Raw genomic sequence first — 27919 nt, 5'->3', positions numbered from 1 at the left:
CAAAAATATATATCCTTGTTGAGATCTTTGCTATATTTTGATTGCAACAACCAATCACCGCATAGCGTTGTACATGCCTTATAACCCTTGTTTGATAGACCTATTAAAAAAAGTTGATTTCTGGGTGCAATTGGAGTTCCAAAATACTCTCAAATTCAAACAATCCAAGGCTTTAATCATGTACCTGATGAAAAACCATTGGCAATATAGTCATGGATAGTCCATATACTAGAATGCCATGAACGTCAAAGCTTTGTTTGCCTATAGGCTTGGACATGTCAAGCACCTTTATCCCCTTCCATAGGTGTTGTAGATCTTTGATGAGCGATGCCAGGTACATGTTGATGTCTTTCACTTGGTGTTTTCTCGTATTCATGTATTTATCAATTAGATCTTTCAATTTCTATAAAAAGATTTAGTGTATGCAATTTAGGCATCAATTTACTTTTTCACATACGTAGAATTAATAAAGATAATAGAAGTGGTCCTTCTTAATGGAAAATCCCTTAGTGGGCCCTTTGTTAAGCCCAAAAATCCCCTATTCATTCTTGTTACAATGGTAGACCTACTTTACCCTATTTTGGCATCATGGTAGTAAAGTGTACACAAGCTCAGAAGTTAGTCGCTTGGTCTTTCTAGCTATGCTTAAAATATTATTAAAGAAAGAACATGTCAAAGTAAAGATTTATCTCAATTAATAGAGCTTGCACAATATAACAATTGTGGAGACTCTGGCTTCTTTAACAAACACATGAAGCATAAACTCAAACCAAACTAAATAGGTGTAGAAATGCTATAAACATTAGCTTCAAGTCTTGATGTTAGAAATTATATCAATAAATTGTTCTAGAATGCTACAAATATTATCTTTAGAGTCCTGATGCTAGAAATTATATCAATAAATTGTTCTCATGCATAGGAGATTACAAGAACCAAAATGTAGTACGTCTTCCCTTCCTTCTATGGGAGAAGTGGAGATTGAGGCCATAGACATCATTTATGAAATAAAAATTGCCATAATTATTGAGGAGGAGGGTGATACAATACTCGTCATCATACAGAATGCTTAACCTAGACTATGTGAAGAATTACCTAGCTTCCACTTCACTTATGGACTGTGCATTATTAGAAATATGGATAAGTGGAGTGCTAGAGGAATCATGTGGAGTGCTTATTTCAACATATGCGGGCTTGGTAGGTTTTTCCAATATGCCAGACTTCCCAGAAAGCAGTGAGGTCACCGTAGACATGGTTGGTCTCAGCTTTGGAATCGCTTGAGTACACAGCAATGCAACACGAACTACAAGTATGACTTGTCCAACAGAGACGTTGCTACCCAGGCTTGGATCTACCAGCTCCAACTGTCTTTGTTGCTGGTACAGCCTCCATGTCTGCACTAACATCATGCAAATCGGCTTGCTTCAGCAAAACTCTACATACATGCGTGTGTGTATGTATGCACAAGGACAATTCTCAAAGTTAATGTTGAAAGAAAATTGCTCTCACATTTGTTTGAAGATTTTACAACAATTCTATAGCCAACCAAATGTCAACAGATAGGAAAGTCCATCTAATTAAAATTAATAATCAATGAATGCTACTTGTGAGAGCATGGTTGGAACTTGGTGTGTAGAAGAATGGATTGATTACCTACTAATTAAAAATAATAATTAATGAAATTCAATGGTACTTGTGTAAATAGGCTTAGAGCACTGCAAGCTTGTTGGTGTGTAGGAGAATACATTGATTACTTACCCATTCAAGAAGCCTTTCATTTGAATTTCGTTTTCCACTTATGACCTCAAGGGTGACTACCCCGAAGCTGAAGACGTCAACTTTTTCAGTGAGCTCTCCATGGATGGCATACTCTGGGGCAAGATATCCTCTTCACCACAGAGGGAAATGTTGGTCATTAGAACTATCTTGACACAGCATTTTATGACCAAAGCAGCATCTAGTCTATTTTGAAGAAACATTCTCTTGTACATGAGCTTGTGTTTTGAATTTTCCTTGCACCTCTTAGAAATATGTGACCTTGTGGTTTGATTTTATCTTTGTTCCTCAAAAGACTTACAAGGTTCCAGCAACTCTTGTGTTGATATGTGACTCCTCATCTAATACGAGCCTAGCAAGGCCAAAATCCGAAATGACTGGGTTGAGGTCATCATCTAGAAGGATATTGCTCGGTTTGATGTCTCTGTGGATAATGCGGATCTGAGACTCTTCATGTAAGTATGCTAAACCTCGAGCCATACCCAGAATTATGCCATATCGAGTAGGCCACTCTAGTTTCTTGTGATCCGTTGGATCTCCTGCATACAATAGAAAATACCAGTATAATGAGCTTCTTTATGTGTGTAATCTGTGCAAGAAATTAACAATTGTTTAGCTGTATATAACAAGAAAGATATACTGCATTAAGATCTTTGAAGTTCTTCAGAAAAGCAACAACAACTGCAAATCCATGTGCGGTTAATCCCATCACCCAGGCATCCCATAAAAGGTTGGGACAAGGGAATGAAGTGAACCACTTTGGCCCTTAAAATGGTTATTTCTTGTCTCAATTGTATGCAGATGGGGCATTTTCATGCCTTGTGTTCTTCCTACCACTGTGCAGTGATCAGGCTTACCAAAGAGTAGTGCGGCCAAACTTTTGTTGGGTAGATACTCGTACACTAGCATCCACTCATGACCTTTCACACAGCTTCCCAGCAGCTTTACTAGATTCTTGTGTTGTACACTGGTTATGAGATTGACAGCAACATGTCGCCCATTTGGTAAAGTTCCCTGAAGACATGCAGTAGATGGCAAAACATTAGATAGAGGTCGAGCTGCTGCAGCCAAAGCTTACTTAGTAGATCATACTTAGGAGCACAACCTTGTAGACAGGACCAAATCCACCCTCCCCAAGCTTGTTGTCGGCATGGAAGTTCCCAGTTGCTACCTCCAATTCATGCAACGAGAATACTTCGGCCTTCCGTTGGGCGCACAATGGTTGCGCCCAAGGATCACCTTGTCGAGCTGCATGAAGATCTGCTGGACCAGCAATAAGTGGACTATAATTAGCACACAATAAGTGGACTATAATTAGCACACACTGTATACAATATATCCATGACATTCACCTTGTCTTGTCTTTGCCTTGCGTCGCCGCACTGCGACCGTGAGATAATATAGAGCTACTGCGGCAAAGACAACTAGTCCAACAACAGCGCCTGCCGCAATGATTGCGATTTTCGATCCTGGAAGTTGAAATTCTATTATTAGACGACGTCGGACGACGTCGTTAAGAAGTAAGAGAGAGTGCAAAGTACCACATTGTGTTTTGTGTGTGGTTGAGGCCGATGCTGTCGGTGGAGCTGGTGGCCGGGTAGATCTTGGAGGACTTGGGTTGAAGAAGCTGTAAGTCTCGTAACGTAAGTAGCAGCCCTGCGTCGATTGGTCGCTACGGCACTGAATCATGGCAAAGACTTGGTCGTTGCCGGAGCCAACGGAGGTAATGTTGTACCTCGTCCCGGAGGACGAGAGGTTTGTGAGGCGGCGTAGAGCCGACTTCAAGTTCTGCTGGAACGTGCTGCTGAGGCTGTTGTTGGTAGTGGCATTGTGCAGGCAGTAAATAGCAAGAACACCAAGATCATCAGGTGTATATTTATAGGCAGATGTAACCGATGCTGGCAAGAAGTGATTGATGAAGCAGAAGATTAAGAAGAAGAAGAAGAAGAAGCAGCTGCTGCTGCTGCTGAGTGAAGCCATGGAGCTACAGTCTGTACCATTGCAAGTGTGAACTTTTACTCTAGGCGAGAAAGTTCATGTATCAGCATGCGCCACTGACTTGCAATTTGAACAACCTCCATGACCGGAATCAAAAAGCAAGTCTAGGACTCATGTGTTCGTGTTCACAAAGTGATGGATGCAGGGTTCGGAAAAGACGGGAAAAGACGGGTTGGCTTTAGCCTAGAACTTGTTCAACTTCGGGAAAATCCTTCTCAAATTCCTATTAGAAGGAAATAGAACCCTTTCAAATTTTACAAGTTTTAGTTATATTTTCTAAGTTCACATAGAAAATACCATCTCAAAAATAGCAATTTCCTTCTCATTTAGTTGTGAAAAGGATTTAGTTCCTTTTCCGTAAAATTGTTTTCCCGACCCCTGGATGGATGTCACCATTTCTCAAAAGTCGTGTGACGAAAAAGAAACCACTCAATTATTACTTGCTTTTCTTCCTTTTGTAAAGGACAATCATAAAAGTGTCGAGTAAAGTTGAACCACGCCTTAAATCACTTTCCAAAAATGCTAAAGTCCAACTAGAGATATTTTAAAATTTAAGCAACAGCTTGAATAAATTTTGCATAATTTTTAAAATTTCAGGAAATGTTGAACAACGGTTGAAGAACAAAGTAAAGTCGCAAATTGACTTCTAATTAGGTGGGATTTTGGACATGAGTGAGATGTTTTGAAATTTGGGCAACAAGCTTGGATAGGATTAAGTCAATTTGAAATTTGGGCAACTAAATTACTAAGCTTGGCAAAGTTCGAAAAAAATTGAACAAACCTTGAAAACAATGCAAAGTTCCAATCTAAAAAGACACATGTACATGGGTGCATTTTCGAAAGGATTGAGATGTGTTGAAATTTGGAAAACAAAGTTCAATAATTTGGATAGGTTTGAGGTATTCTGAAATCCAAATCCAGGCAACAAAGCTTTTAAAAAGTCAAGATAGATTTGAGACATTTTAAAATTTAGACAACTAACTTACTAAGCTTTAAAAAAATACAAAGTTACAAATTAATGTCCAAAATATAAGCAATGTTACAAATTTATTGATGATAGGTGTATAGTTTATGACTTAAATAATGGAGACACATCCAGGAGCTTTACAAGTTAGATAGATATGAGAGATTGGCAAGGCTGGATAGGTATGAGACATTGGCATATATAATGCTTGTTTAGTTACTGCCACATATGCTATAAGTAATGTGAAGCTATGGTATGCCCAATTTGGTCACTTGAATTTTGGTAGTTTGTTGTGCCTTAAAAGGTAAGAGATACTGTCAAAGTTTCCAAATCTTAAGGTTCCTATCAAACATGTTATAAGGGGTGCATTTTGGGCAACAATGGGCATCAACATTCCTGAAAGATGGATCAATAAGAGCTATCCATAAATTATAGCTAATACATAGTGATGTATGTGGTCCTATGGGGACAACATTGCTCTGATTTTTTACTTTTATTAATAACTTACTCAAGGCACACTGTTAGCATCGCCTTGCTAACATGGGGGAACACATGATCCTACACACATAGCCATGGAGTACACATGTACACTTGAGCATGGAGCAGGAGACATGGATCAACAATAAGATAAAAGATATAACATAAACATACAAGCATAACAATATAACATTATAACTAGTGTATTCCATATCCATGTATCACATATTGTGTGTGCAAGAATCATGTATATACCAAAGTTATACTCATGTCCAATTTACATACAAGAGGGGCTTTATATAGCCATCCAACCATGTGACTCTTGGGATACCACTTGTGACTATTGGGCTACCTATGTAACTATTGGGCTCCCATAACCTGCACAAGATCCGAAGTCCCCTCTAGCCCTCTTATAACCACTTCTTGACATCTTGTAATAACCAAATCCCATAACTGATTAGCCTAAGCTAATTCTACTAATGCTAGGGGATGTACACACCCAAGCTAATGCAAAAATGCTAGAGGGTATTCACACCGGTCAATACCCCTCTTCCTCTTTGTTTAGTTGTGAGTGTACTATCTTCTTTCAATGTTAAGTACATCATGAAAATCTGTGAATAAGTGGCTACCAGAAGGTACAATGCAAGCCACTTCAAGTCATTACAGCACATTGAGGGCACAGTAGCGTTATTTGGCATCGTTTTGGAAGAGAAATTTAATGTTGCAGTGAAAAAGCGCTGCTCAGCAGCATTTTTTTGCTACTAAAAATGCTACTGTGTAAAAAAAAACGTGCTCAGCAGCATGGCCCGAAAAAAGTAATCTTGCTTCTTTTGCTTCTTTTGGTGCAGCCACCAAGATATGAGAACCATACACATCTTGATTTTATTTACAAGCCTTGTATATTTGGAGCATGGTGAGATAAGATAAGAGAGTATCTTATCACTATTGGATTTCATATATCTATAATATATTTCACTTTTTGTGAAAAATACTGATAGGGGGATTATTAGTCATCTATGTTGATGACTTGATTGTCACATTGGACAATGATGTTATTATTCATGAGGTGAAGATTCTCCTTAAGAGGAAGTTAGAAATAAAATATTTGAGTGATCTTTGATATTTCCTAGGTATAGAGGTGATTAGATCACCATGATGGGATTTGGCTTTTGCAAAGGCAGTATGCTTTGGACATGTTGTGCCTAAGTATAAATTACAAGTTGTAAGCCAATCTAAGTGCCATTGGATTAGAACACAAAATTGGCTACAAATATAGGTGTTCATTTGGACACTAGAAGAAAGACCCCCTTTTAGCAATAGGGTAAATTTATAGGCAAAAATAGCGGGCATTGCTTATGCAATTCAAATCATTGCATAAAAGACAAAAAGAATTTTTTATTTATAATGTCATTTAACTGAAAATATTTATGTGTTGCTATTGGTGTCCTCACCACCACTTGATGCACCAAAGGACCCACCACTGCGTATAGTGCCCCACACTTGTATTGGTGATGCATATGTGTAGTGTATCATTATGACGGTGGGGTGGGGCATGTCATTGTGCCACTGATAAGAGCATCGGTTTTTGTCACCGGGATGAGAGACCTCGTGAACCTTTACTTGATGCTCCATAGGATGTGAATGTAAGTTTCAATTTGATTACATGTATTCATTTCAAATAATTACAATTTCTTACATGGCATGATATCTTATTAGGCACAATTATCTTTTAAATGTAGGGACTAGGACAAGATCAATAAAAATTATGTCATCGCCCAGCTGGAGTAGGAGTTTAGGAGGGGGTGGAGCCACAAGGTCTTTGTTCAGGAGATGGCACTTCTAATGATGCATCAACAAGCTAATGCATGGTAATGAGTATTCTTTATTTAGTAGTTATGTTAGAATTATGTGCATCTCATGTCTTATGTGGGAGCTCGCTGTTATATTTATTGTGGGAGCTCGCTGTTATGTTTATTGTGGCATTTTATTCATTTGAAAGCACCTATGATCTAAATAGCCTTTAATTTAGTCTCGATTCATAGCCCAAACCACACTAAGCCAGAATGATTGCCCCCCCGTAGGAGCTTCTTTATTCACATAGAAGCTTTTATAATACACCAAGGTGCGGGTGCATACAACACCAAGGTGCGGGTGCATACAACACCATATTTTCCACAAAACAACAGAAAGTCTCATGAAGAGGTCTAATTCCATATACAAATGTAAAATAGCCCAAAAAATTGTCCAAAAATTGTCTCAAAATAGTCCATAAATGAGCCTTAAACAATATCAAAATCAGCTCTGAAATAGAGCTTGTTGTATGGCTAGGTCTATGAGAAAACAGTAGATGTAAAACTTTCCATGCCTCAAATATTAAATATGTCCAGACTTCATTAAATATATGTGAACACAGTAACTTATAAGCATTATAAGTCACCTTGATAAATAAATCCCATGCTGCTTATGTATTGTAGTCGTCTTTTATGCCAAACTTTGCCAGTAAATGCTTTAGCTTTCTTCTATGGAAAATCCCTATTCACACCTTGGTTTTGCTCAGTGTGTGAAACATTGATCAAGATTGGTGTAGGGACCAAATGGTGGCAAAATAAAATTTTACGCTTCCAACTCCACTCCAACAAGCCTACATGCTTGCGGCGGGCTAACATAGATGAAAGCCAACAAGCATGGGCACTTTCTGGCTGCTTGACCATAAGAAAGTTGGAAGAAAATTTTGCACTAGCAATTTGAAATGACATAAAATAAGAAACAAGAACTGTATGCATGTATTACCTTTGTACCCCTACCATACGCATGCTCCATGACATATGGCCTACAATCTGTTCATAACGTGCTCCATGACATATGGCCTACACAAAAATAACTGAGCCTGAGCCCAAGGGGAATCAAACCCCTAAGTAGCCATGTATGGCTACTCTACGACTAAGAGGCTACCCCTTCCACCCCACCCGTAGCTAGCTACTTCTGAAAGATAAAAAGAAAGCAACCTAAAAGCAAAGAAAAAGTTTACTACATTCGTCTTCACAATTGTATCCAGCTCCTTGGAGATAAGGTAGAAAAGGATTATACCTGACTAAAGAGTGTCTTGTCGTTGTCCTTTCTAGCTTGTTGTAGTTCCTCCTCCATTAGGTCCATGTCTAGTCTAGGAGGGATCTTGGTGGACATTACAAGCTCTGAAACCTTCTCAATGCCAAACTCTGGGAGATCTTCGTCCACCCCATCCTCCTCTTCCTCATGCAATGTTGACGGTGTTGGTCTATCTGCATGTGCACTCACTCATCATGTCAAGGTTGGGACATGTACTCTTGATGGACAATGTTGTATCATGATGGATAACTTGCTAGTCCACATCCTCGACTATGATGGAGACCATGCTCTCAACAGTTCATCCACCTTGAGGATTCACATGCACAATTTGCCACCATGGGCTGCCATCTAGGTTGAATTTGGATATGATGTTTTTAGAGGTGAGAAGGGAGAGGATGTCACTGTGTTCCTTAAGAGAATTGAATTGGTAGCTTTCAGGAATAATAGAGATGATGATGCCTACAAGTTGAAGATGGTGAGTCTGTGGTTAGAAGATGTGTAATATCCCTCCCAAGCCATGTAACGATTCTCTTTTAATATAGGTTTCAAGAACAAAGAGAGTGCACTTTGAGAGAGAATATAAGGCTAGAAACGTTAAGAAAGTGATAGAATAAAAATATTAGTCCCAAAAATTTGAAAAGAAATAAGAAGACAAGAATAGATATATTAAGAGATAAATATCTCCAAAAATAGAATTTTGAATTTTGGTGATAGGAGGTCATATTTAGAGTACTTATATATATTTAGAGTCCATGCACACTAAAAATATGGATGTTTGTGGCTATATACAGACGTTTTTGCCTATTCTGCCCATATTAGCTTGTAGACCCGATGACTTCCGGTTCTTTTGACTGGCTACATAACCATATCCTGAGTTTTCATCACAAAGTTATGGCAAAAAATTTGTTGGTTCTGTCAGGGTCTCTACACAGGGAAATTGTAAGAAGCAATTACGTGGAGTTAAGAATGCGAGTAACAACGCGGGACCAAGCAACCTTCGAACTAAGCAAGGTCTCTAACGGACTAAGTAACACCGCTGTGCAGGCACTACCGCCATCGTCAATATCATCCAAGTTAGAAATGCTCTTTAATATTTGCATTATGCGACCTAGTAAGATTAGGAAGTCCTACACAAAAACTTGCCTAAAAAAAGAACAAGAAGGGCATATAACAATGGCAAATTCTTTAATAAAGAATGTCTTATTGCAATCTCAAGTTGAAAAGACTATTTTCTCTTTTTTACTGTGAATGTTATGGAATTATATTTTCTCTTGTTTGATTGGTTGTTACCAATCGATCAGTTATCATTGAGCTTAGGAGGTTTGATTGGTTGTTACCAATTGATCAGTTATCGCCGGTCCACCCTAAAGCTATCCTCCCGCTTTGAGGGAACAACCCACTAGATGCTTAGAGTTGGGGGACCCATCTAGGTGGATGAGCTGCTTGCTTCCGGGTGTGAGGGGCAAGTGGTGTGCAAATAAAAGCCAACTAAGGAAAGCCAACTAAGGGGCACACCCCTCGAGGGGGCAGGTGGGACTCAGTGAAGGCTCTGAGTTTTGAACGTCACCACCACGCCGAGGATGAGGTAACTCGGGACCCACTTAGTAGTCCTCACTAAGCAGGTGAGTGATGTTGGGAGTTCTAGCCCCTCCATGATTCTCTTGTTTGATTGGTTGTTACCAATCGATCGGTTATCGCTGAGCTTATGAGGTTTGATTGGTTGTTACCAATTGATCGGTTATCGCCGGTCCACCCTAAAGCTATCCTCCTGCTTTGAGGGAACAACCCACTAGATACTCAGAGTTGGACCCATCTAGGTGGATGAGCTGCTTGCTTCCAGGTGTGAGGGGCAAATGGTGTGCAAATAAAAGCCAACTAAGGGGCACACCCCTCGAGGGGGCAGGTGGGACTCAGTGGAGGCTTTGAATTTTGAACGTCACCACCACCACGCCGAGGATGAGGGAGCTCGGGACCCACTTAGTAGTCCTCACTAAGCAGGTGAGTGATGTTCGGAGTTCTAGACCCCTCCATGAATAATTGCTACCCCACAGGAACCATGTCACCCATGTTGGTGCGAGGGTTTCCTGGGAGAACGTGAATAATGTAACGAGCAAGTGATAATATTATGATTGTGTTTGAAGATCCATTTTTTTCAACTGTTTTGGAAGAACTGTCTTAATGAGTTAGTGATGAGAAATAATTAAAGAACTTGTTTTTATATGTTTCACAGTGTGGTAGGACCTAATTAGGTAAAAAATGATTGGGTGCATGGGTGGAAAGTGGGTGGATGGATGCCGCGATGGCACCATCCTATGGAAGGTTGGACCCAATGAGTCGGGTAACTTTCCAACATAATTATTATTTATGATCCATAATAGAATAGCACCCAAACAAGTCCGTTTTAGGAGAACGACCTAGTAGCCGTGCCTCATAAAGAAAAGAGGAAAAATGCATTAGGTTCCATGAATCAAGTGTGAACTTGTTCCATCCTTGATCACACACATTGATCGGAGGAATAGATTCCTATTAGAATAATTATGTTTCCCCTGCGAGATAGAGTTGGTCCCTTCATTTGCTCGTATCCTCATATTTCCAAGAGATCGAGGTGTCGTCAATCGAAGACAAAGGGGACTTAGCTTCCCATCAAAAAGATCCCCTTGAGCCAGCTAGGGTGGGGACCTTACAAGATGCAGCCACAAGGAGTGGTTTGAGTATGAGGCCACAAATACTAAAAGAGGAAGCTTGGATAGGATAAAGGAAGCCCTAAGGAAAAGATAAAGGTAGATACTCCTGAGAACTTGTGGAGAGATCTGAACAAGTTGAACCAAGGGGAGAATGAAGAAGTGTCAAATTTTGTGGATAGGTGTAAAGCTACATGGAGGATGATGCTCAAGACTTTGGGGGAGAATCAAGTTCCTCATGACTTTCTAAAGAAGGACAAGTTTATTGAAGCGCTACATGGGAGGATCAAAGAGAAGGTGGAGGTGAAAGAACCACACACATTTGTAGAAGCTGTGAATACTGCCATGTACCAAGAGAGGAAGATGAGATGGTGAGCTGGTTTGTGTATGCCACCCACTATGTCGAGAGTAAAGTTGATACTTTTGATTTGCTTGATGTGTGTCATGATAGGAGTAGTCAGCATGTTATCGATCACTGTGTGAGTGATGTGTTGATGGATGCAAAGGTAATGGATTAGTGTGTTTGTGAAGCTACATAAAGTATAGGTTGTATGGCTGTGGACCCAAAGTTGGAGGTAGTAGATGCTGACAAAGTGATGGAGGACTTATCAATGGTTGGTGAGTATACTATGGAGGGGCAGGTGGTCCCTAGTGTGTTGGAGATATCTCAGGTACTTGAGTTTGGGAAATTGCTTCATCAGAGGATGCTAGTGTGGAATCTATAGGTTTGTTTGGTGAAGTGTTAGAGTGTGAGGTAGAGAGTTTGTTAGAATTGCCTTTCTATGATGACACAGGTGATTATGATGCTAGCACAAATCAGCAATTATATGTACATGAATATATGGATATTGATGTAGATACTTTGTTGCATGACACCTTGGAGGGTATCTTTGTTTTTCTTGAAGAATCTATGTATCCAGATGATGTTAAGCACGTTGATGCCCATATGGATACTAGAGTGTGTGTTTGGTATGATGAGTTTTTAGATGATGTGAGAAGATTATGGAATGAGGAAGCTGAGGATCTTGACCAGGGGATGCAACATATTGTCGATTTGGGCTCTTTACATGTCAATGTTCAGGATGTTGCTGGAACGTTTTTTTGCGATGGCGAGGATGTATTGGGGGAATGGAATGAAGGATTGGTGGAAGTATAGAGAATTGCCAAATTTTCCAAATCATATGAAGTGAATAAATCTGATAGGAATGGAGGAAGTAGAAAGAGGTTTGTTTGCATGATACAACCATTTGATAGGGGCAGGACTTTGAGGTTGTTTGAAGATTGTTTATAGGTATTTGATCCAGGTGGGTGGATCAATCCAATAATTTGGATGGCTTTGGAAGATGGTATTATACCCTTTTGATCCAAGAGGGTGTTGAGATGTTGGATGGTACCTTTTTCTACTGTCAATGGAGCTGAATGGAGTGGTTTGTGGTGGCAGAAAAGAGTTTGGAGCACAAAGGAGACCATTAAACACTATGTTTTACCAAGGGGGTGGGCAATATGTGAGAAAAATCCCGATCCCGATCTAAGCATGATGTATAGGTGGATGAAGTATATATATGATGGTATATGGTGGATCCTAGATGGTAAAAATGACATGTGGCAACCAAGTGTAGATGCGCAGGTGTGAAATGAGAACGGAAAGAGAATGGGCAAACAAAGGAACCGAGCGGCAAAACTTTCTGGAAGAAAGTAAGGCAGCGACATGTTAAAGACAGGGGAGAGTTTTTTTGAAGTGGTGGTTTATTGAGGGTGTGGCTAGAGAGACCACCAGAGAGAAGAGAGTGAGAGAGTGAGTACTGTAGTGGAGACGCTACCTGCAATCAATTTTTTTAAGATTACAGACTGGAGGTCCTGTAGTATTTTTTATGGTTGCAGAGGAAAGAGCAATACAGTGTGAGTGGATTTGGTTTAGCCAAAGTAGAGGGTGTGCTGAAGACTAGAGGATCATCTAGGATGTGGTTGCCCTAGGATCTATGTGCAGCATCTCTGTTAGAGACTGACTCAGTCCTATTCTTGCTCAAATGTAGCTACTAAAGATGGTGCTTTGAAGTGTTTTCACTGGGGTTTAACTGTGAAGGGTCCCCAAGTTTTTTAGTGTTTTCTTCTCATATGTTTTGGCTCACATCTTAGGGATGTTGAGACACTATGTGTTTTTTGTGTGTTTGGAGAGTTTGAATTGTATCTGCTATAAATGGATGCAAAGTTTTTTGTTGTGACATTTTTGTTGTGATGAATGTGTTTCTTTGATTGAGTTTATGGAGATAGAACATATGTGTGTGTCAGTCTGATGTTTGGAGAGCTAGGGGGGCTGAGTCAGAGCTGACTCAGTTAGCATCATCAGATGAGAGAATACAGAGTTGTATAAGGTCAGTTGAGCATCACGTAAAATCGGCTGAAGTTGTAGAGGGCTAGGATTGGTATATCCGAGTTGAAGGGTTGTGGTTTTGAGTTAGGTCTATAATCAGAGGACTATGAGCAGAAAGTCAACAATTAGCAACAACAGTCAACACTAAATCAGACTGGTTTGTGGGCTAAATGGGAATTTAGAGTCAGCTATGAGTCAGTGCAATCAATTGAGAGTCTATAGTGTTAAATTCTTGTGAGGTTTGAGTGTTTTGAGGGGCTAAGAGTGTCAGAGGACACAAAGAAGAGGAAGTTTGATCCAGCCGAGTCAGCTGAGTCAGTTTGGTTAGTACAATCAGATTGGTGTCAGAGCAAGTAAGCAAAGAGTCAACAAAGTGTTTAGGAAGATGTCGGGGTTGTAAGTTGAAGGCTAGATAATGCTGGATGACAATAAAAGATATAGGAGGACTCATATATTGGATTGGGGTCAGTTAGATAATGCTGGATGACAATAAAAGATATAGGAGGACTCATATATTGGATTGGGGTCAGTGTCAACATTTTGAATTGGTTTACAGTGAGGTGTGTGTCAACTAGGGAGGGTTTAGGTCAGCAGACTGTCAGAGGAGGTCAGCTAGGCGATATTGGTGGAAGATCAAAGGTGTTGGAGGTCATATCTGACTTGGGAGGACAATTGGTGGAGTCAGCTGGGTCAGATTGGGGAGTGTTAAGGTATCTGAAGGTGTTAGCTAAAGAGCTAAGGATAGAAGCAGAGTTGATTGGTGCCCTTGGAGTAGGGATCTTAGCATCTCATATTTCTGGTCCCTTTACATTTTCTTCTTCTATGCCTCTTCGTGCTGTTATAGAGGCCATCACCCGACATTTGCACATATGACTTTTTGCTGTCAATAACATGTAAAATGATCAAATGTCAAGAAGGAGAGTTAGAAACACAACCTACCTTTAGGAAGTTATGCTAGTCATGCATCTTTAAACCAAAAAGAGTGGTATCATCCGTTAAACATGTTCCATAGCGATGCACCATAGCCCATATGTGTACGTAGTATCGATCTCATCCTCTCATTGATTGTGTTCATCTCCTACTTTGTAAGAACCCATGGAGCTGGCATATAAGTACTCTTTCATATCTCAATGTTTACTATAGGCCATAAAGATGGTTTAGAGTTATGTTCCTTTAAATCCACTCTCACAGCCTCTGAATTTATCAAGCCCACAAGGTGTTTCCAAAGTGAGAACATTTTTGAAAATGTGCATCGGCAGGTAATTAGAAGATAAGTAATCTTCAAATCTTTCCAATACTCCAAACTATACCAGCATGAAACAAAAGGTGCCATTGATTTTTTCCCTCTAGCTTTATGATGGTCTTCCTCTTTCTCTTCCTCATCGCTTGTAAGCTCTGCATCTGGATCTATAAGAGGCCCAACTCTCCACTTTATATACCATGCTCCATAGGAATCATTCGTATAGGACAACATCCTTTCTTAATCCTACCATTGAAAATTTTTTCTTGTGATCTAGATCTTAACATGTGTACTGTGGGTCTATGTCAAAAATATATATCCTTGTTGAGATCTTTGCTATATTTTGATTGCAACAACCAATCACCGCATAGCGTTGTACATGCCTTATAACCCTTGTTTGATAGACCTATTAAAAAAAGTTGATTTCTGGGTGCAATTGGAGTTCCAAAATACTCTCAAATTCAAACAATCCAAGGCTTTAATCATGTACCTGATGAAAAACCATTGGCAATATAGTCATGGATAGTCCATATACTAGAATGCCATGAACGTCAAAGCTTTGTTTGCCTATAGGCTTGGACATGTCAAGCACCTTTATCCCCTTCCATAGGTGTTGTAGATCTTTGATGAGCGATGCCAGGTACATGTTGATGTCTTTCACTTGGTGTTTTCTCGTATTCATGTATTTATCAATTAGATCTTTCAATTTCTATAAAAAGATTTAGTGTATGCAATTTAGGCATCAATTTACTTTTTCACATACGTAGAATTAATAAAGATAATAGAAGTGGTCCTTCTTAATGGAAAATCCCTTAGTGGGCCCTTTGTTAAGCCCAAAAATCCCCTATTCATTCTTGTTACAATGGTAGACCTACTTTACCCTATTTTGGCATCATGGTAGTAAAGTGTACACAAGCTCAGAAGTTAGTCGCTTGGTCTTTCTAGCTATGCTTAAAATATTATTAAAGAAAGAACATGTCAAAGTAAAGATTTATCTCAATTAATAGAGCTTGCACAATATAACAATTGTGGAGACTCTGGCTTCTTTAACAAACACATGAAGCATAAACTCAAACCAAACTAAATAGGTGTAGAAATGCTATAAACATTAGCTTCAAGTCTTGATGTTAGAAATTATATCAATAAATTGTTCTAGAATGCTACAAATATTATCTTTAGAGTCCTGATGCTAGAAATTATATCAATAAATTGTTCTCATGCATAGGAGATTACAAGAACCAAAATGTAGTACGTCTTCCCTTCCTTCTATGGGAGAAGTGGAGATTGAGGCCATAGACATCATTTATGAAATAAAAATTGCCATAATTATTGAGGAGGAGGGTGATACAATACTCGTCATCATACAGAATGCTTAACCTAGACTATGTGAAGAATTACCTAGCTTCCACTTCACTTATGGACTGTGCATTATTAGAAATATGGATAAGTGGAGTGCTAGAGGAATCATGTGGAGTGCTTATTTCAACATATGCGGGCTTGGTAGGTTTTTCCAATATGCCAGACTTCCCAGAAAGCAGTGAGGTCACCGTAGACATGGTTGGTCTCAGCTTTGGAATCGCTTGAGTACACAGCAATGCAACACGAACTACAAGTATGACTTGTCCAACAGAGACGTTGCTACCCAGGCTTGGATCTACCAGCTCCAACTGTCTTTGTTGCTGGTACAGCCTCCATGTCTGCACTAACATCATGCAAATCGGCTTGCTTCAGCAAAACTCTACATACATGCGTGTGTGTATGTATGCACAAGGACAATTCTCAAAGTTAATGTTGAAAGAAAATTGCTCTCACATTTGTTTGAAGATTTTACAACAATTCTATAGCCAACCAAATGTCAACAGATAGGAAAGTCCATCTAATTAAAATTAATAATCAATGAATGCTACTTGTGAGAGCATGGTTGGAACTTGGTGTGTAGAAGAATGGATTGATTACCTACTAATTAAAAATAATAATTAATGAAATTCAATGGTACTTGTGTAAATAGGCTTAGAGCACTGCAAGCTTGTTGGTGTGTAGGAGAATACATTGATTACTTACCCATTCAAGAAGCCTTTCATTTGAATTTCGTTTTCCACTTATGACCTCAAGGGTGACTACCCCGAAGCTGAAGACGTCAACTTTTTCAGTGAGCTCTCCATGGATGGCATACTCTGGGGCAAGATATCCTCTTCACCACAGAGGGAAATGTTGGTCATTAGAACTATCTTGACACAGCATTTTATGACCAAAGCAGCATCTAGTCTATTTTGAAGAAACATTCTCTTGTACATGAGCTTGTGTTTTGAATTTTCCTTGCACCTCTTAGAAATATGTGACCTTGTGGTTTGATTTTATCTTTGTTCCTCAAAAGACTTACAAGGTTCCAGCAACTCTTGTGTTGATATGTGACTCCTCATCTAATACGAGCCTAGCAAGGCCAAAATCCGAAATGACTGGGTTGAGGTCATCATCTAGAAGGATATTGCTCGGTTTGATGTCTCTGTGGATAATGCGGATCTGAGACTCTTCATGTAAGTATGCTAAACCTCGAGCCATACCCAGAATTATGCCATATCGAGTAGGCCACTCTAGTTTCTTGTGATCCGTTGGATCTCCTGCATACAATAGAAAATACCAGTATAATGAGCTTCTTTATGTGTGTAATCTGTGCAAGAAATTAACAATTGTTTAGCTGTATATAACAAGAAAGATATACTGCATTAAGATCTTTGAAGTTCTTCAGAAAAGCAACAACAACTGCAAATCCATGTGCGGTTAATCCCATCACCCAGGCATCCCATAAAAGGTTGGGACAAGGGAATGAAGTGAACCACTTTGGCCCTTAAAATGGTTATTTCTTGTCTCAATTGTATGCAGATGGGGCATTTTCATGCCTTGTGTTCTTCCTACCACTGTGCAGTGATCAGGCTTACCAAAGAGTAGTGCGGCCAAACTTTTGTTGGGTAGATACTCGTACACTAGCATCCACTCATGACCTTTCACACAGCTTCCCAGCAGCTTTACTAGATTCTTGTGTTGTACACTGGTTATGAGATTGACAGCAACATGTTGCCCATTTGGTAAAGTTCCCTGAAGACATGCAGTAGATGGCAAAACATTAGATAGAGGTCGAGCTGCTGCAGCCAAAGCTTACTTAGTAGATCATACTTAGGAGCACAACCTTGTAGACAGGACCAAATCCACCCTCCCCAAGCTTGTTGTCGGCATGGAAGTTCCCAGTTGCTACCTCCAATTCATGCAACGAGAATACTTCGGCCTTCCGTTGGGCGCACAATGGTTGCGCCCAAGGATCACCTTGTCGAGCTGCATGAAGATCTGCTGGACCAGCAATAAGTGGACTATAATTAGCACACAATAAGTGGACTATAATTAGCACACACTGTATACAATATATCCATGACATTCACCTTGTCTTGTCTTTGCCTTGCGTCGCCGCACTGCGACCGTGAGATAATATAGAGCTACTGCGGCAAAGACAACTAGTCCAACAACAGCGCCTGCCGCAATGATTGCGATTTTCGATCCTGGAAGTTGAAATTCTATTATTAGACGACGTCGGACGACGTCGTTAAGAAGTAAGAGAGAGTGCAAAGTACCACATTGTGTTTTGTGTGTGGTTGAGGCCGATGCTGTCGGTGGAGCTGGTGGCCGGGTAGATCTTGGAGGACTTGGGTTGAAGAAGCTGTAAGTCTCGTAACGTAAGTAGCAGCCCTGCGTCGATTGGTCGCTACGGCACTGAATCATGGCAAAGACTTGGTCGTTGCCGGAGCCAACGGAGGTAATGTTGTACCTCGTCCCGGAGGAAGAGAGGTTTGTCAGGTCGCGTAGAGCCGACTTCAAGTTGTGCTGGAACGTGCTGCTGAGGCTGTTGTTGGTGGTGGCATTGTGCAGGCAGTTAGTAAAAAGAACACCAAGATCATCGGGTGTATATTCATAACCAGCTGCAACCGTTGCTGGCAAGAAGAGGTTGATGAAGCAGAAGATTAAGAAGAAGAAGAAGAAGAAGAAGAAGCAGCTGCTGCTGAGTGAAGCCATGGAGCCACACACTGTACCACTGCAAGTGTGAACTTCTACTCTAGGCGAAACAGTTCATGTATCAGCATGGGAGCTTGGCGTCTGGCCTCTGCCCATGACCGGAATCAAAAAGCAAGTCTAGGACTTATGTTCATGAGGGATGGATATCAGCAGAGATGGATGTGTCACCATTTCTCAAGAGTCGTGACGACAAAGAAACCACTAAATTATTACGTGCTTTTGTTACTTTCGCTTTCTTTCTTTTCTCTCGACTGGACATTAGGTGGTAAAGGACCATCATACAACCTTTCAAAAATGCTAAAGCCCAATTAGAGAGAAAGTTGAACAAACCTTGAAATCAATGCAAAGTTCCAATCTAAGCGGACAGAGGTACACGGATGCATTTTGGAAAGGATTGAGATCTTTTGAAATTTGGAAAACAAAATTCAATAACTTCGATAGGTTTGAGATATTTTGAAATCTAGGCAACAAAGCTTTTAAAAAGTTAGGATAGATTTGAGACATTTTAAAGTTTAGACAACTAGCTTACTAAGCTTAAAAAATGCAAAGTTAGAAATTAATGTCCAGAATATAAGCAACGTTTTCCCAAGATGGCTTGGTAAAAAAAGTCTTGGAGACATGGGAGACCCACCAAAAGGACTTTTTTCAGGGTATACATTTTTAAATTCAATTGTTGACCATCTTCCACTCAAAATTTGGGGATGAGACTTTTCAATACATACTATGTATGATACAAAAACTCAAATTTACAGAGCATGCGGTGAACTTCAATTTTGGTTTTGGAAGCTCCTCAATCCGAGCTACATAAAAAAAGTTACAGCCAAAACAATGGATTGTAAAAATTCTGGACAGTTTACCCAAACCTCTTCCCCACTCATTCTCTTACCCACAACTACATTCACCACTTTGTAATGATTTCACCCCAAACCTATTTAAAATAGCCTTTGAAAATCTTGCCTCAAAAAGAAAATTGTAATCATATCTTTTGATTTTTTCTCCACCATCTTCGACCTATCAACAGTTGAGACCTGGTCCAATTACAACCTCTTCATCAAACCATTTTCACACCACTTAAATCCTTGCTAAGGGAGTCCCTCTCCACCTATAAAATGGGCCATCTATCACCATCAAAGAACAAGTTTTCAGGCTTAGTCCTCAAGCTCATGTTAGCCTCTTCTTTCCCCATCACCCATACCTTCACCAAAGTCTTTGGTTTTCCTCTCTATGCTCACCGCATAATGTAGCTCTTACCAACATCACCCTAGGTGTGTGAAATCCATGTGTGATTAAACCACTCTCTCTCTCTCTTGTACTTTGAGAACTAATAAGTAATCTTTGGTCTATTCCATATGTTTCTAGCCTCAGTTTCCACTAATGGGTTGTGGATTAATGACATGGATGCTTCCTTTTTTCTTCTTCCATTGAGTTGGTTTAGGATCAAGAGCTCTCTTCTTTTTTGTCTTTGTGAATGTGTTTCTTTTGGGTGGTGATAGAGGCAACCTTTCAAGAAAATCACCCTCAATGGCTATAGCTATACATGTGGCTATACATGCGGTTATGCACATAACTGTTAGCATGGATGTGCCCGTGTATTTGCACACAAACTCCCATCTAACTTCAATGTGTTGCATATAGGGTTTGTTCTACTTTTATTTGAAAACACCAAATTACAAGAGTTTCTCTTTACTCTACAGCCTTAATCTTGTTCTTGGACTATTAAAATAATAGTGTGGAACATGGGGGCTCCTAATTTCATAGTATATATCATATATTTCCTAGCAAGTTTGCATTGTCTTTTAATATTTTTTAACACAAAAAGCACACAAAAATAAAAAACACGACCAACCTGGGAATGGGATTTTTCCCACTTTATCTAATATGGTGTTATTTGGAATAATCTTATTTTAGAAAATGTGTGCTAAAGTAGTTAAGACGGTCGCCAAAAGGATAGGTGAATTAAAGACACTATAGATACATGATGGATGTCCAGTCGAGAGAAAAGAAAGAAAGCAAAAGTAAGAAAAGCGAAAGTAATAATTTAGTGGTTTCTTTGTCGTCTCACGACTCTTGAGAAATGATGACATCCATCTCTAGTGATATCCATCCCTCATGAACATGAGTCCTAGACTTGCTTTTTGATTCCCTCGCTCAATGCCTAGGATATCTTAACGAATCAGAGTGCTCTCAGTGCCTAGGATATCTTAACGAATCAGAGTGCTCTCAGTGCCTCACATTGTATAATTGGAGGCTAGTGTGTGATTTCACTCTAGGGGAAACCTAGCATTCTGTCAGCTGATACTATCGTTACGAGACTTACAGCTTCTTCAACGTCCCCAGTCCTCCACCTCCCACGTGGGATTTACCAGCTTAGGTTAAATATTCATAGTTTAGTGTTCCAATACTGGCCTTTTTGAAAAACCCACATCAATGGTACACCCCTTCTTACCATTTTTTGTTTCTATTTTGTTTTTTCATTGTAAGACTTCAATGCATGATGCAAGATGCGGATGATTTAAGTTTATTTTATTGCATTGTCTTCTCCTTCTTTTTTCTTGCCTTGTCTTCTTCTTCTTCTTTTTGTATCAAAAGCATTATTGGTTGGATTGCCTTGACACACCCATCATTGGCTTCCGTTGTCCCATGTAGGCACTCCAAAAAGGTATGCTTCCACTACCCTATCTCCTATTTACATTCTCTAACATGCTTAAGAAAAGAGTCAAGGTCAAGTGGCCCATGCGTATGTCCCTCATGTAATGATGCCAACACTTGTGGTGGATGGGTAGGATTAAGTACTTGTATCAGATGGGTAGGATTAGGTATGCTCCCTATTTACATTCTCTAACATGCTTAAGAAAAGAGTCAAGGTCAAGTGGCCCATGCGTATGTCCCTCATGTAATGATGCCAACACTTGTGGTGGATGGGTAGGATTAAGTACTTGTATCAGATGGGTAGGATTAAGTATGCTCCCTATTTACATACACTCACATATACAACCCCACTCAGATACACTCGCACACACATACCCCCACTTATTTACATGTCCCCCACTCACATACATCTCATGCACGTAGCACATACATGCCCCCCACACACATACACTCCCCCTCACTCACATACACTCCCTATAGCTGTCATAACAATTCTAGAAAGCAATGGAGAGTTGGTCACTCTCACGTCCATATGGAAACTAGACTCTAATGCTACAATAGCCATGGTCTTACACCCCACTTGCATAGTAAGGATTGGTCACTCTCATGTCCATATGGAAACTAGACTCTAATGCTACAATAGCCATGGTCTTACACCCCACTTGCATAGTAAGGATTGGATTAAATTTCTAAATCAAAGTGATTTAACTAAAATAGTAGAAACAAATAGCTATATGAAATGTGTCTCTTTTACCTATATTTAGAGGAGAATGGTGCTTCTTTTGCTATGGGGGTGAAGGTAGAGCTTCCTTTGCTAAGGGGATGAAAAACTATAAGAGAATAAAGGCCATAGCCATGAAATAGTGAGAGAGTGGTGCAAGTAGTGATAGTGGTGGCATCCATCGTGACATGGTGAGCCATATTTATTTGAAACCACTATTTGTACCCACATATTTGTAAATTCACCCTTTCACACACTAGTTTGCACTTTTTCCAAAACAATCACATTCTTGCACACCCTCTAGATTAGTGCTTATCACCCTCCCTACAAATCACTCCTTAAAAAATGTTAAAAAAACCTCACACATTACATACACTAGTTCATTTATGTGATCCATTCTCTTTTTTATTTTTAACAAGGGCTTGAGAGTAGATGCACAACCCATCACAATATACTTCAAACCACTACCACATTTTCATCATCTTCATGGGAGCACCTTGTCATTTTGAGGATTTATCCAAGGCAATTCTTCTTCACCATTTCTTGGACCCCATCTTGCATTTATTCAATTATATGAGCATTGTTCACATTTAAAAACTATAGCCTATTCGAAATGTAAAAATTCCTATTATTATTTTCTTATATATATATATCTTGGTTATATGTAAGGCATGTGGGATTTTTTTAAAGATTTCACCATATAAGGTGAGTAATAAGCCCAGTAGAATAAGTTTGGCAATCCAAGTCAAGGAGGGTGGGAATAATGGCTTAAATTATTTTGAATTAGGATAGTAATATAATCCACAAAGAGGGCCCAAAGACTTGGCATTTATTGTAATTTTCCACATGTGCACAAGTCTTACATCACCAAAGGAGAGGACGTGTGCATTATGCCTAAATAATTCAAAATTCCATTTGATATTATATACATATATGTACACTTTTTCTTCCCAAGATGGCTTGGTAAAAAAAAATCTTGGAGACATGGGAGACCCCCAAAAGGACTTTTTTGAGGGTATACATTTTTAAATTTAATTGTTGACCATCTTCCACTCAAAATTTGGGATGAGACTTTTCAATACATACTATGTATGAAACAAAAAGTCAAATTTCCGGTGAACTTCAATTTTGGTCTTGGAAGCTCCTCAAAACTTCTGGACTGCAAAAATTCTGGACAATTTACCCAAACCTCTTCCTCACTCATTCTCTTACCCACAATTACATTCACCACTTTGTAATGATTTCACCCCAAACCTATTTAAAATAGCCTTTGAAAATCTTGGCTCAAAAGAAAATTGTAATCATATCTTTTGATTTTTCCTCCACCATCTTGGACGTAGCAGCAATTGAGACTTGGTCCAATTACAACCTCTTCATCGAACCATTTTCAAACCACTTAAATCCTTGCTAAGGGAGTCCCTCTCCACCTATAAAAGGGGCCATCTATCACCACCATCACAAAGAACAAGTTTTCTCTTAGTCCTCAAGCTCATGCTAGCCTCTTCTTTCCGCATCACCCATACCTTCACCAAAGTCTTTGTTTTTACTCTCTACGGCATCATGTGGCTCTTACCAACATCACCCTAGGTGTGTGAAATCCATGTGTGATTAAGCCACTCTCTCTCTCTCCATGTACTTTGAGAACTAATAGGTAATCTTTGGTCTATTCCATATGTTTCAAGCCTCAGTTTCCATTAATGGGTTGTGTATTTATGACATGGATTCTTCCTTTTTTGTTCTTCCATTGAGTTGGTTTAGGATCAAGAGCTCTCTTCTTTTTTGTCTTTGTGAGTGTGTTTCTTTTGGGTGGTGATAGAGGCCACCTTTCAAGAAAATCACACTCATAAATTGGTGCCCCCATTGAGGATTATTCTCCAAGCCCCTTCAGTTTACAATTTTCCTACCATTTAGGTTTGTCTTAGGAGGATGAACCGCCCTAATTTGCCAATTAGGCCAAATCATCCTTATCAACCTATTCCAGCCTTGTCAATCCATGTGGTTCTAAGCCACAAAGCTAATTTCCAACAATGCCTTGCATTGCTTTTCGGGGCTGAGCGGCTAGCAGAGATCAATGCATCCCAATAACCATTCATTTTACCCTTTCTTAATTATGAGGTCACATTTGATGTATTTATATTTGTTTTGATGTCCTAATATCCACTTTTCCTAAGCTCTATAGCAAGTTTTCTTCCTTTATTTTCTTGAGCCCTCATCTTCTTGAATTTTTCCCAAACGGATACTTCTTTTCCCACTTTCATGGGAGAGCAAACGAAGATGCCATGGAGTTTTTGTATAATCTAGAGATGGCCCATCTCATTTCTGGGCGAGAAACTGAGGCCATAAAAATCAGGGCTTTCCCTCTTGTCCTAAAGGAGGAAACCAAGACATGGTATGGTACCTTGCCGCAAGCTACCAAAGATGGATGGGAGGAACCTCAAGAGGCCTTCATGAACAAATATGGAAGATGTGAATCCCCTGAAGGATTTTGGCAGCACAACTACTACAACATCAACAAGGATCTTTGAAATACTTTAAAAAGTACAAGGCTAAAAAACAAGAACTTTGGACCAGGTGGATCAACTCTTTATCTCGAGGTGAGGTAGCCCCAAATTTTCTTAAGAGGGATAGGTTTGTAGCCGGTCTTTTCCCACCCTTGAGAGAAAAGGTAGAGTCTAAATTTTCAATCAACTTTGAAGAGGCACTTAGAGTGGCTAGAGAGAAAGATAGAAATTTGAGATTCCAATCACTTGGACCTAAGGTAGAATTGGACATGCGAAGAAGAGAGGAGGGCACTCAAAAGAATCCTTTAGCTCATTTGGCACCAAGGGCATCTACAGTCTTAGGTATGGCACCACCAGGAGCAGTTGAGGCTACACATTAAGAGCTTCTCCAAAAGATAACTTAACAACTAGAGAGTCTAAATCTAAATTTGGTGCAAAATCCTAGAGCACAAGCACCACGAGAGGCTGGAAGGGGACCTATGAGACAAGCACAAGAGGTATTTTGCTACAACTATAAGATTCCTCCCCAGCCCCTCAAGATGTCCAGTTTCTTCCCCTCTAATCAATCCCCTTTTCAGAATAATAAGAGATCTTGTTTCTACTTGCCTGTTTTGGCCTAGAGAGAGAAAATGTTCTAGAGAGAGATAATTCAATTTTTAGATATCTTTAGATGGAAAAATATCCCTTCATATTGAAATAAATTCCCCCGAAACAGAAGTTTAAAAAGAAATTTCTAAGGTGCATTAGAAATAAATTATAATGTGCACAAAATTTTGGATTAAGGTTCTTATGGACCAATAAGATTAATCCAAATGTAGGGAGGAGATAAATTGAAGAATAAAAGAAAAACCCCCCAAATATGAGTAAATGCTCACATAAGATGAAGAGTGGACTAAGGCCCAAAGAAAACAATTAAAAAACTAAATTTTGACACCTCAGAGTGGGGATCTCCACTCATGAAGGAGGCACCTTTTTCCTCATCATTATACCCAATTTTTAATTAATAAAATGAGATATTTCATCTCTCCTATTTCATAACTAGATCCAAAAAGTAAGTTGAACTAACCCAAAAATGGTCAAAAATTGACCAAAATGATCTAGAAAATTCTAGAATCAGTTTGCTTGGTTAAAGGCTCACTTTTTCCTATAAATAGCAGCCTCCCCTTTTGTAAAAGCTTAATGGTGTCTATGCATTGTTACTCTCCTCCGGTCCTGAGCCATCTACATTGAATTTCTTAATATTTCAATTGTTTTTGGCCTAATCCTCTCCAAAGTGATTTGGTGGCCACTCTTGCTTCAAACAAGAGTAGAACCCTCAATCACTCAAGCCAAAGGAGAGCTTACAAGCTTCATATGTAAGCTAATTTTCTTACTTATTTATGAATTTTAAATCTATGGTTTTCTTGATTTTTATGTTTTCCAGTTGATTGAATTAAATTCAAATGCTATGCCTTTGAGGAAAAGGCCACGCCCTTCTCTTCTTTACATTCCAGCCTTTCTTAATCCTAGAAAGATTAACTAAGGGATTAATTAAACTCTTCTTTTATTGGTCACTCTCTTGAATTTAGATTAGAGTTCTATGAATCTAATTTAAGTTAAAATAGAATGATAAAAATGAGAAATGGTTAGCCATACAAAGGAGGTTATGGTAAAATTTTCCAAAATTTTGTGAAAAAAAAGTTTGTTTTTATGTTATTCTAAAAGAGTAATTCCCACCATTTTTGCATCTAAAAGAAATATTCTAATTACTCCATGTACATATTCACCTATGAATATGCATGGATATCACTAATATTAATTTTTAAATTTGATTTTTATGCACACAAAGATGCACAATGAAAATTTTTTTATCATAAAAGTATTATTCTTATTAAATTTGTTTTTTATGCATAGAAAGATGCATAATAGAAAATTTTTAATTATAAAAGTGTTATTCTCATTAAATTTGATTTTCATGCATAAAAAGATGCATAATGGAAAACATTTTAATTATAAAAGTGTTATTCTTATTAAATTTGATTTTTATACATAGAAAGATGCATAATGGATTTTTTAAATTATAAAAGTGTTATTCTCATTAAATTTGAATTTTATGTATAGAAAGATGCATAATGGAAATTTTTTAACTATAAAAGTGTTATTCTCATTAAATTTGATTTTTATGCATAGAAAGATGCATAATGGAAATTTTCTTATTATAAAAGTGTTATTCTCATTAAATTTGATTTTTATGCATAGAAAGATGTATAAAGGAATTTTTTAAATTACAAAAGTGTTATTCTTATTAAAATTGATTTTTATGCATAGAAAGATGCATAAAGGATATTTTTTAAATTATAAAAGTGTTATTCTTATTAAAATTAAATTTTTATGCATAGAAATATGCATAAAGGAATTTTTTTATTATAAAAGCGTTATTCTTATAAAAATGAATTTTTATGCATAAATAGATACATAAAGAAATTCTTTTTATTTTAAAAGTGTTATTCCTATTAAAATTGATTTTATGCATAAATAGATGCATAAAAGAATTTTCTTTTTATAAAAGTGCTATTCCCATTGAAGTTGATTTTTATGCATAAATAGATGCATAAAGAAATTTTATATCAAAATTAGAATTCTCTTGAATTCTATGTTTAAATCCTTTGAGTATTTGATAAATGAATAATTAAATACTCTAAGAGAGAAATTTCTATCGTTTTATATTCACAAGGATTGTAAAAAGAAAATTCTAGAAATCTATCGAGATTGAAATATTTAGATAAATGATTATTTTATTCCTCATTGGAATTCGTAACTAATTTAGAAATCAGTTAAGTGAATATTCAAAGAAAGAAATTCAGTAAAATAATAACTCAATTATCAAACCTTTTCGAGAAAGATAGTTCAGGAAAAATCTTATCGAATCGAACCTTGAATCAGACTATGACCAAGACCAAGACCAAACTCTTTCGTTAGTTTCGAGGAAAGAAGATGTGACTAGTATAGAAAAATACACTCAAAACTCCCGCCAAATCTGAAACTAAGTTTGAGACCCTTCGAATTGATCTATGGATCAAGGTTACAGAATTCGAGGAATTCTGGTATAAAATTTAGAATTCCGTTCAAGAAGTTTTGGGGATACTGATTCAAGAAATACTCACTGTATTCAAAAGAAAATCAAACTGAAAACTTGCATAGAAACCCTATTTTCTTAAAGGACTGTCTTACACCAGAATTGTGGAGGGAGCATTTGCAACAGCTGGCCGGGGAGTGTTCAAAGGACAGGTCACATGGCAAAGCCTATCGAGGTCTTGACCAACCTTGGTATGGTTGAAAATGGTGTGCTTCCGGTACGATGGGTGAGGGCCAACGAAGCGATCCTCCCTGAGTGAAGTGCC

General features: G+C 38.6%; 4 protein-coding genes across 4 annotated transcripts in view; all 4 read right to left on the bottom strand.

Moving 5' to 3' along the window:
* The window catches only part of LOC147631242 (putative pentatricopeptide repeat-containing protein At3g15130), a 249721-nt gene that overhangs the window by 146697 nt on the left and 75105 nt on the right, over window positions 1-27919 (bottom strand). The window lies entirely within an intron of this gene.
* LOC147631246 (putative LRR receptor-like serine/threonine-protein kinase At1g56130) lies at window positions 778-2751 on the bottom strand. Its single transcript, XM_086809066.1, has 4 exons — window positions 2631-2751; window positions 2075-2312; window positions 1756-1885; window positions 778-1391 (listed from the first exon to the last, which is right to left on the bottom strand). Exons 1-4 carry the CDS (start codon window positions 2680-2682, stop codon window positions 1089-1091), a joined length of 723 nt encoding a protein of 240 aa, XP_086665192.1. The 5' UTR covers window positions 2683-2751; the 3' UTR covers window positions 778-1088.
* LOC147631245 (uncharacterized) lies at window positions 3409-3874 on the bottom strand (the record flags this gene model as incomplete). The annotated part of the gene is made up of 1 exon (XM_086809162.1): window positions 3409-3874. A coding segment is annotated over exon 1 (345 nt), but the record flags the coding sequence as incomplete, so codon positions are not given.
* Window positions 15693-18777, bottom strand: LOC147631244 (cold-responsive protein kinase 1-like). The gene is made up of 6 exons (XM_086809161.1): window positions 18041-18777; window positions 17794-17951; window positions 17546-17702; window positions 16990-17227; window positions 16671-16800; window positions 15693-16306 (listed from the first exon to the last, which is right to left on the bottom strand). The coding sequence occupies exons 1-6, from the start codon at window positions 18666-18668 to the stop codon at window positions 16004-16006; spliced, it is 1614 nt and encodes a 537-aa protein (XP_086665287.1). The 5' UTR covers window positions 18669-18777; the 3' UTR covers window positions 15693-16003.

Source organism: Cibotium barometz, chromosome 15 (assembly GCF_041138505.1).
Source record: "Cibotium barometz isolate CiBa-2024 chromosome 15, ASM4113850v1, whole genome shotgun sequence".
In the NCBI taxonomy this organism is placed as follows: domain Eukaryota; kingdom Viridiplantae; phylum Streptophyta; class Polypodiopsida; order Cyatheales; family Cibotiaceae; genus Cibotium; species Cibotium barometz.
This window is presented reverse-complemented; position numbering and strand designations above follow the sequence as displayed.

Excerpts from the sequence above, each read along its gene's own strand:
- LOC147631244 (XM_086809161.1), bottom strand. The coding sequence starts at position 18,668 with ATGGCTTCACTCAGCAGCAGCTGCTTCTTCTTCTTCTTCTTCTTCTTC. Across the intron at positions 17,228-17,545 it reads TTTGGCCGCACTACTCTTTG|GAGATCCAACGGATCACAAG; the intron begins GTAAGCCTGATC and ends TATTGTATGCAG. Across the intron at positions 16,307-16,670 it reads ATGAAAGGCTTCTTGAATGG|ACATGGAGGCTGTACCAGCA; the intron begins GTAAGTAATCAA and ends ATGTTAGTGCAG.
- LOC147631246 (XM_086809066.1), bottom strand. The coding sequence starts at position 2,682 with ATGCTAGTGTACGAGTATCTACCCAACAAAAGTTTGGCCGCACTACTC. Across the intron at positions 1,886-2,074 it reads ACAAGAGTTGCTGGAACCTT|AGGATATCTTGCCCCAGAGT; the intron begins GTAAGTCTTTTG and ends TCTGTGGTGAAG. Across the intron at positions 1,392-1,755 it reads ATGAAAGGCTTCTTGAATGG|ACATGGAGGCTGTACCAGCA; the intron begins GTAAGTAATCAA and ends ATGTTAGTGCAG.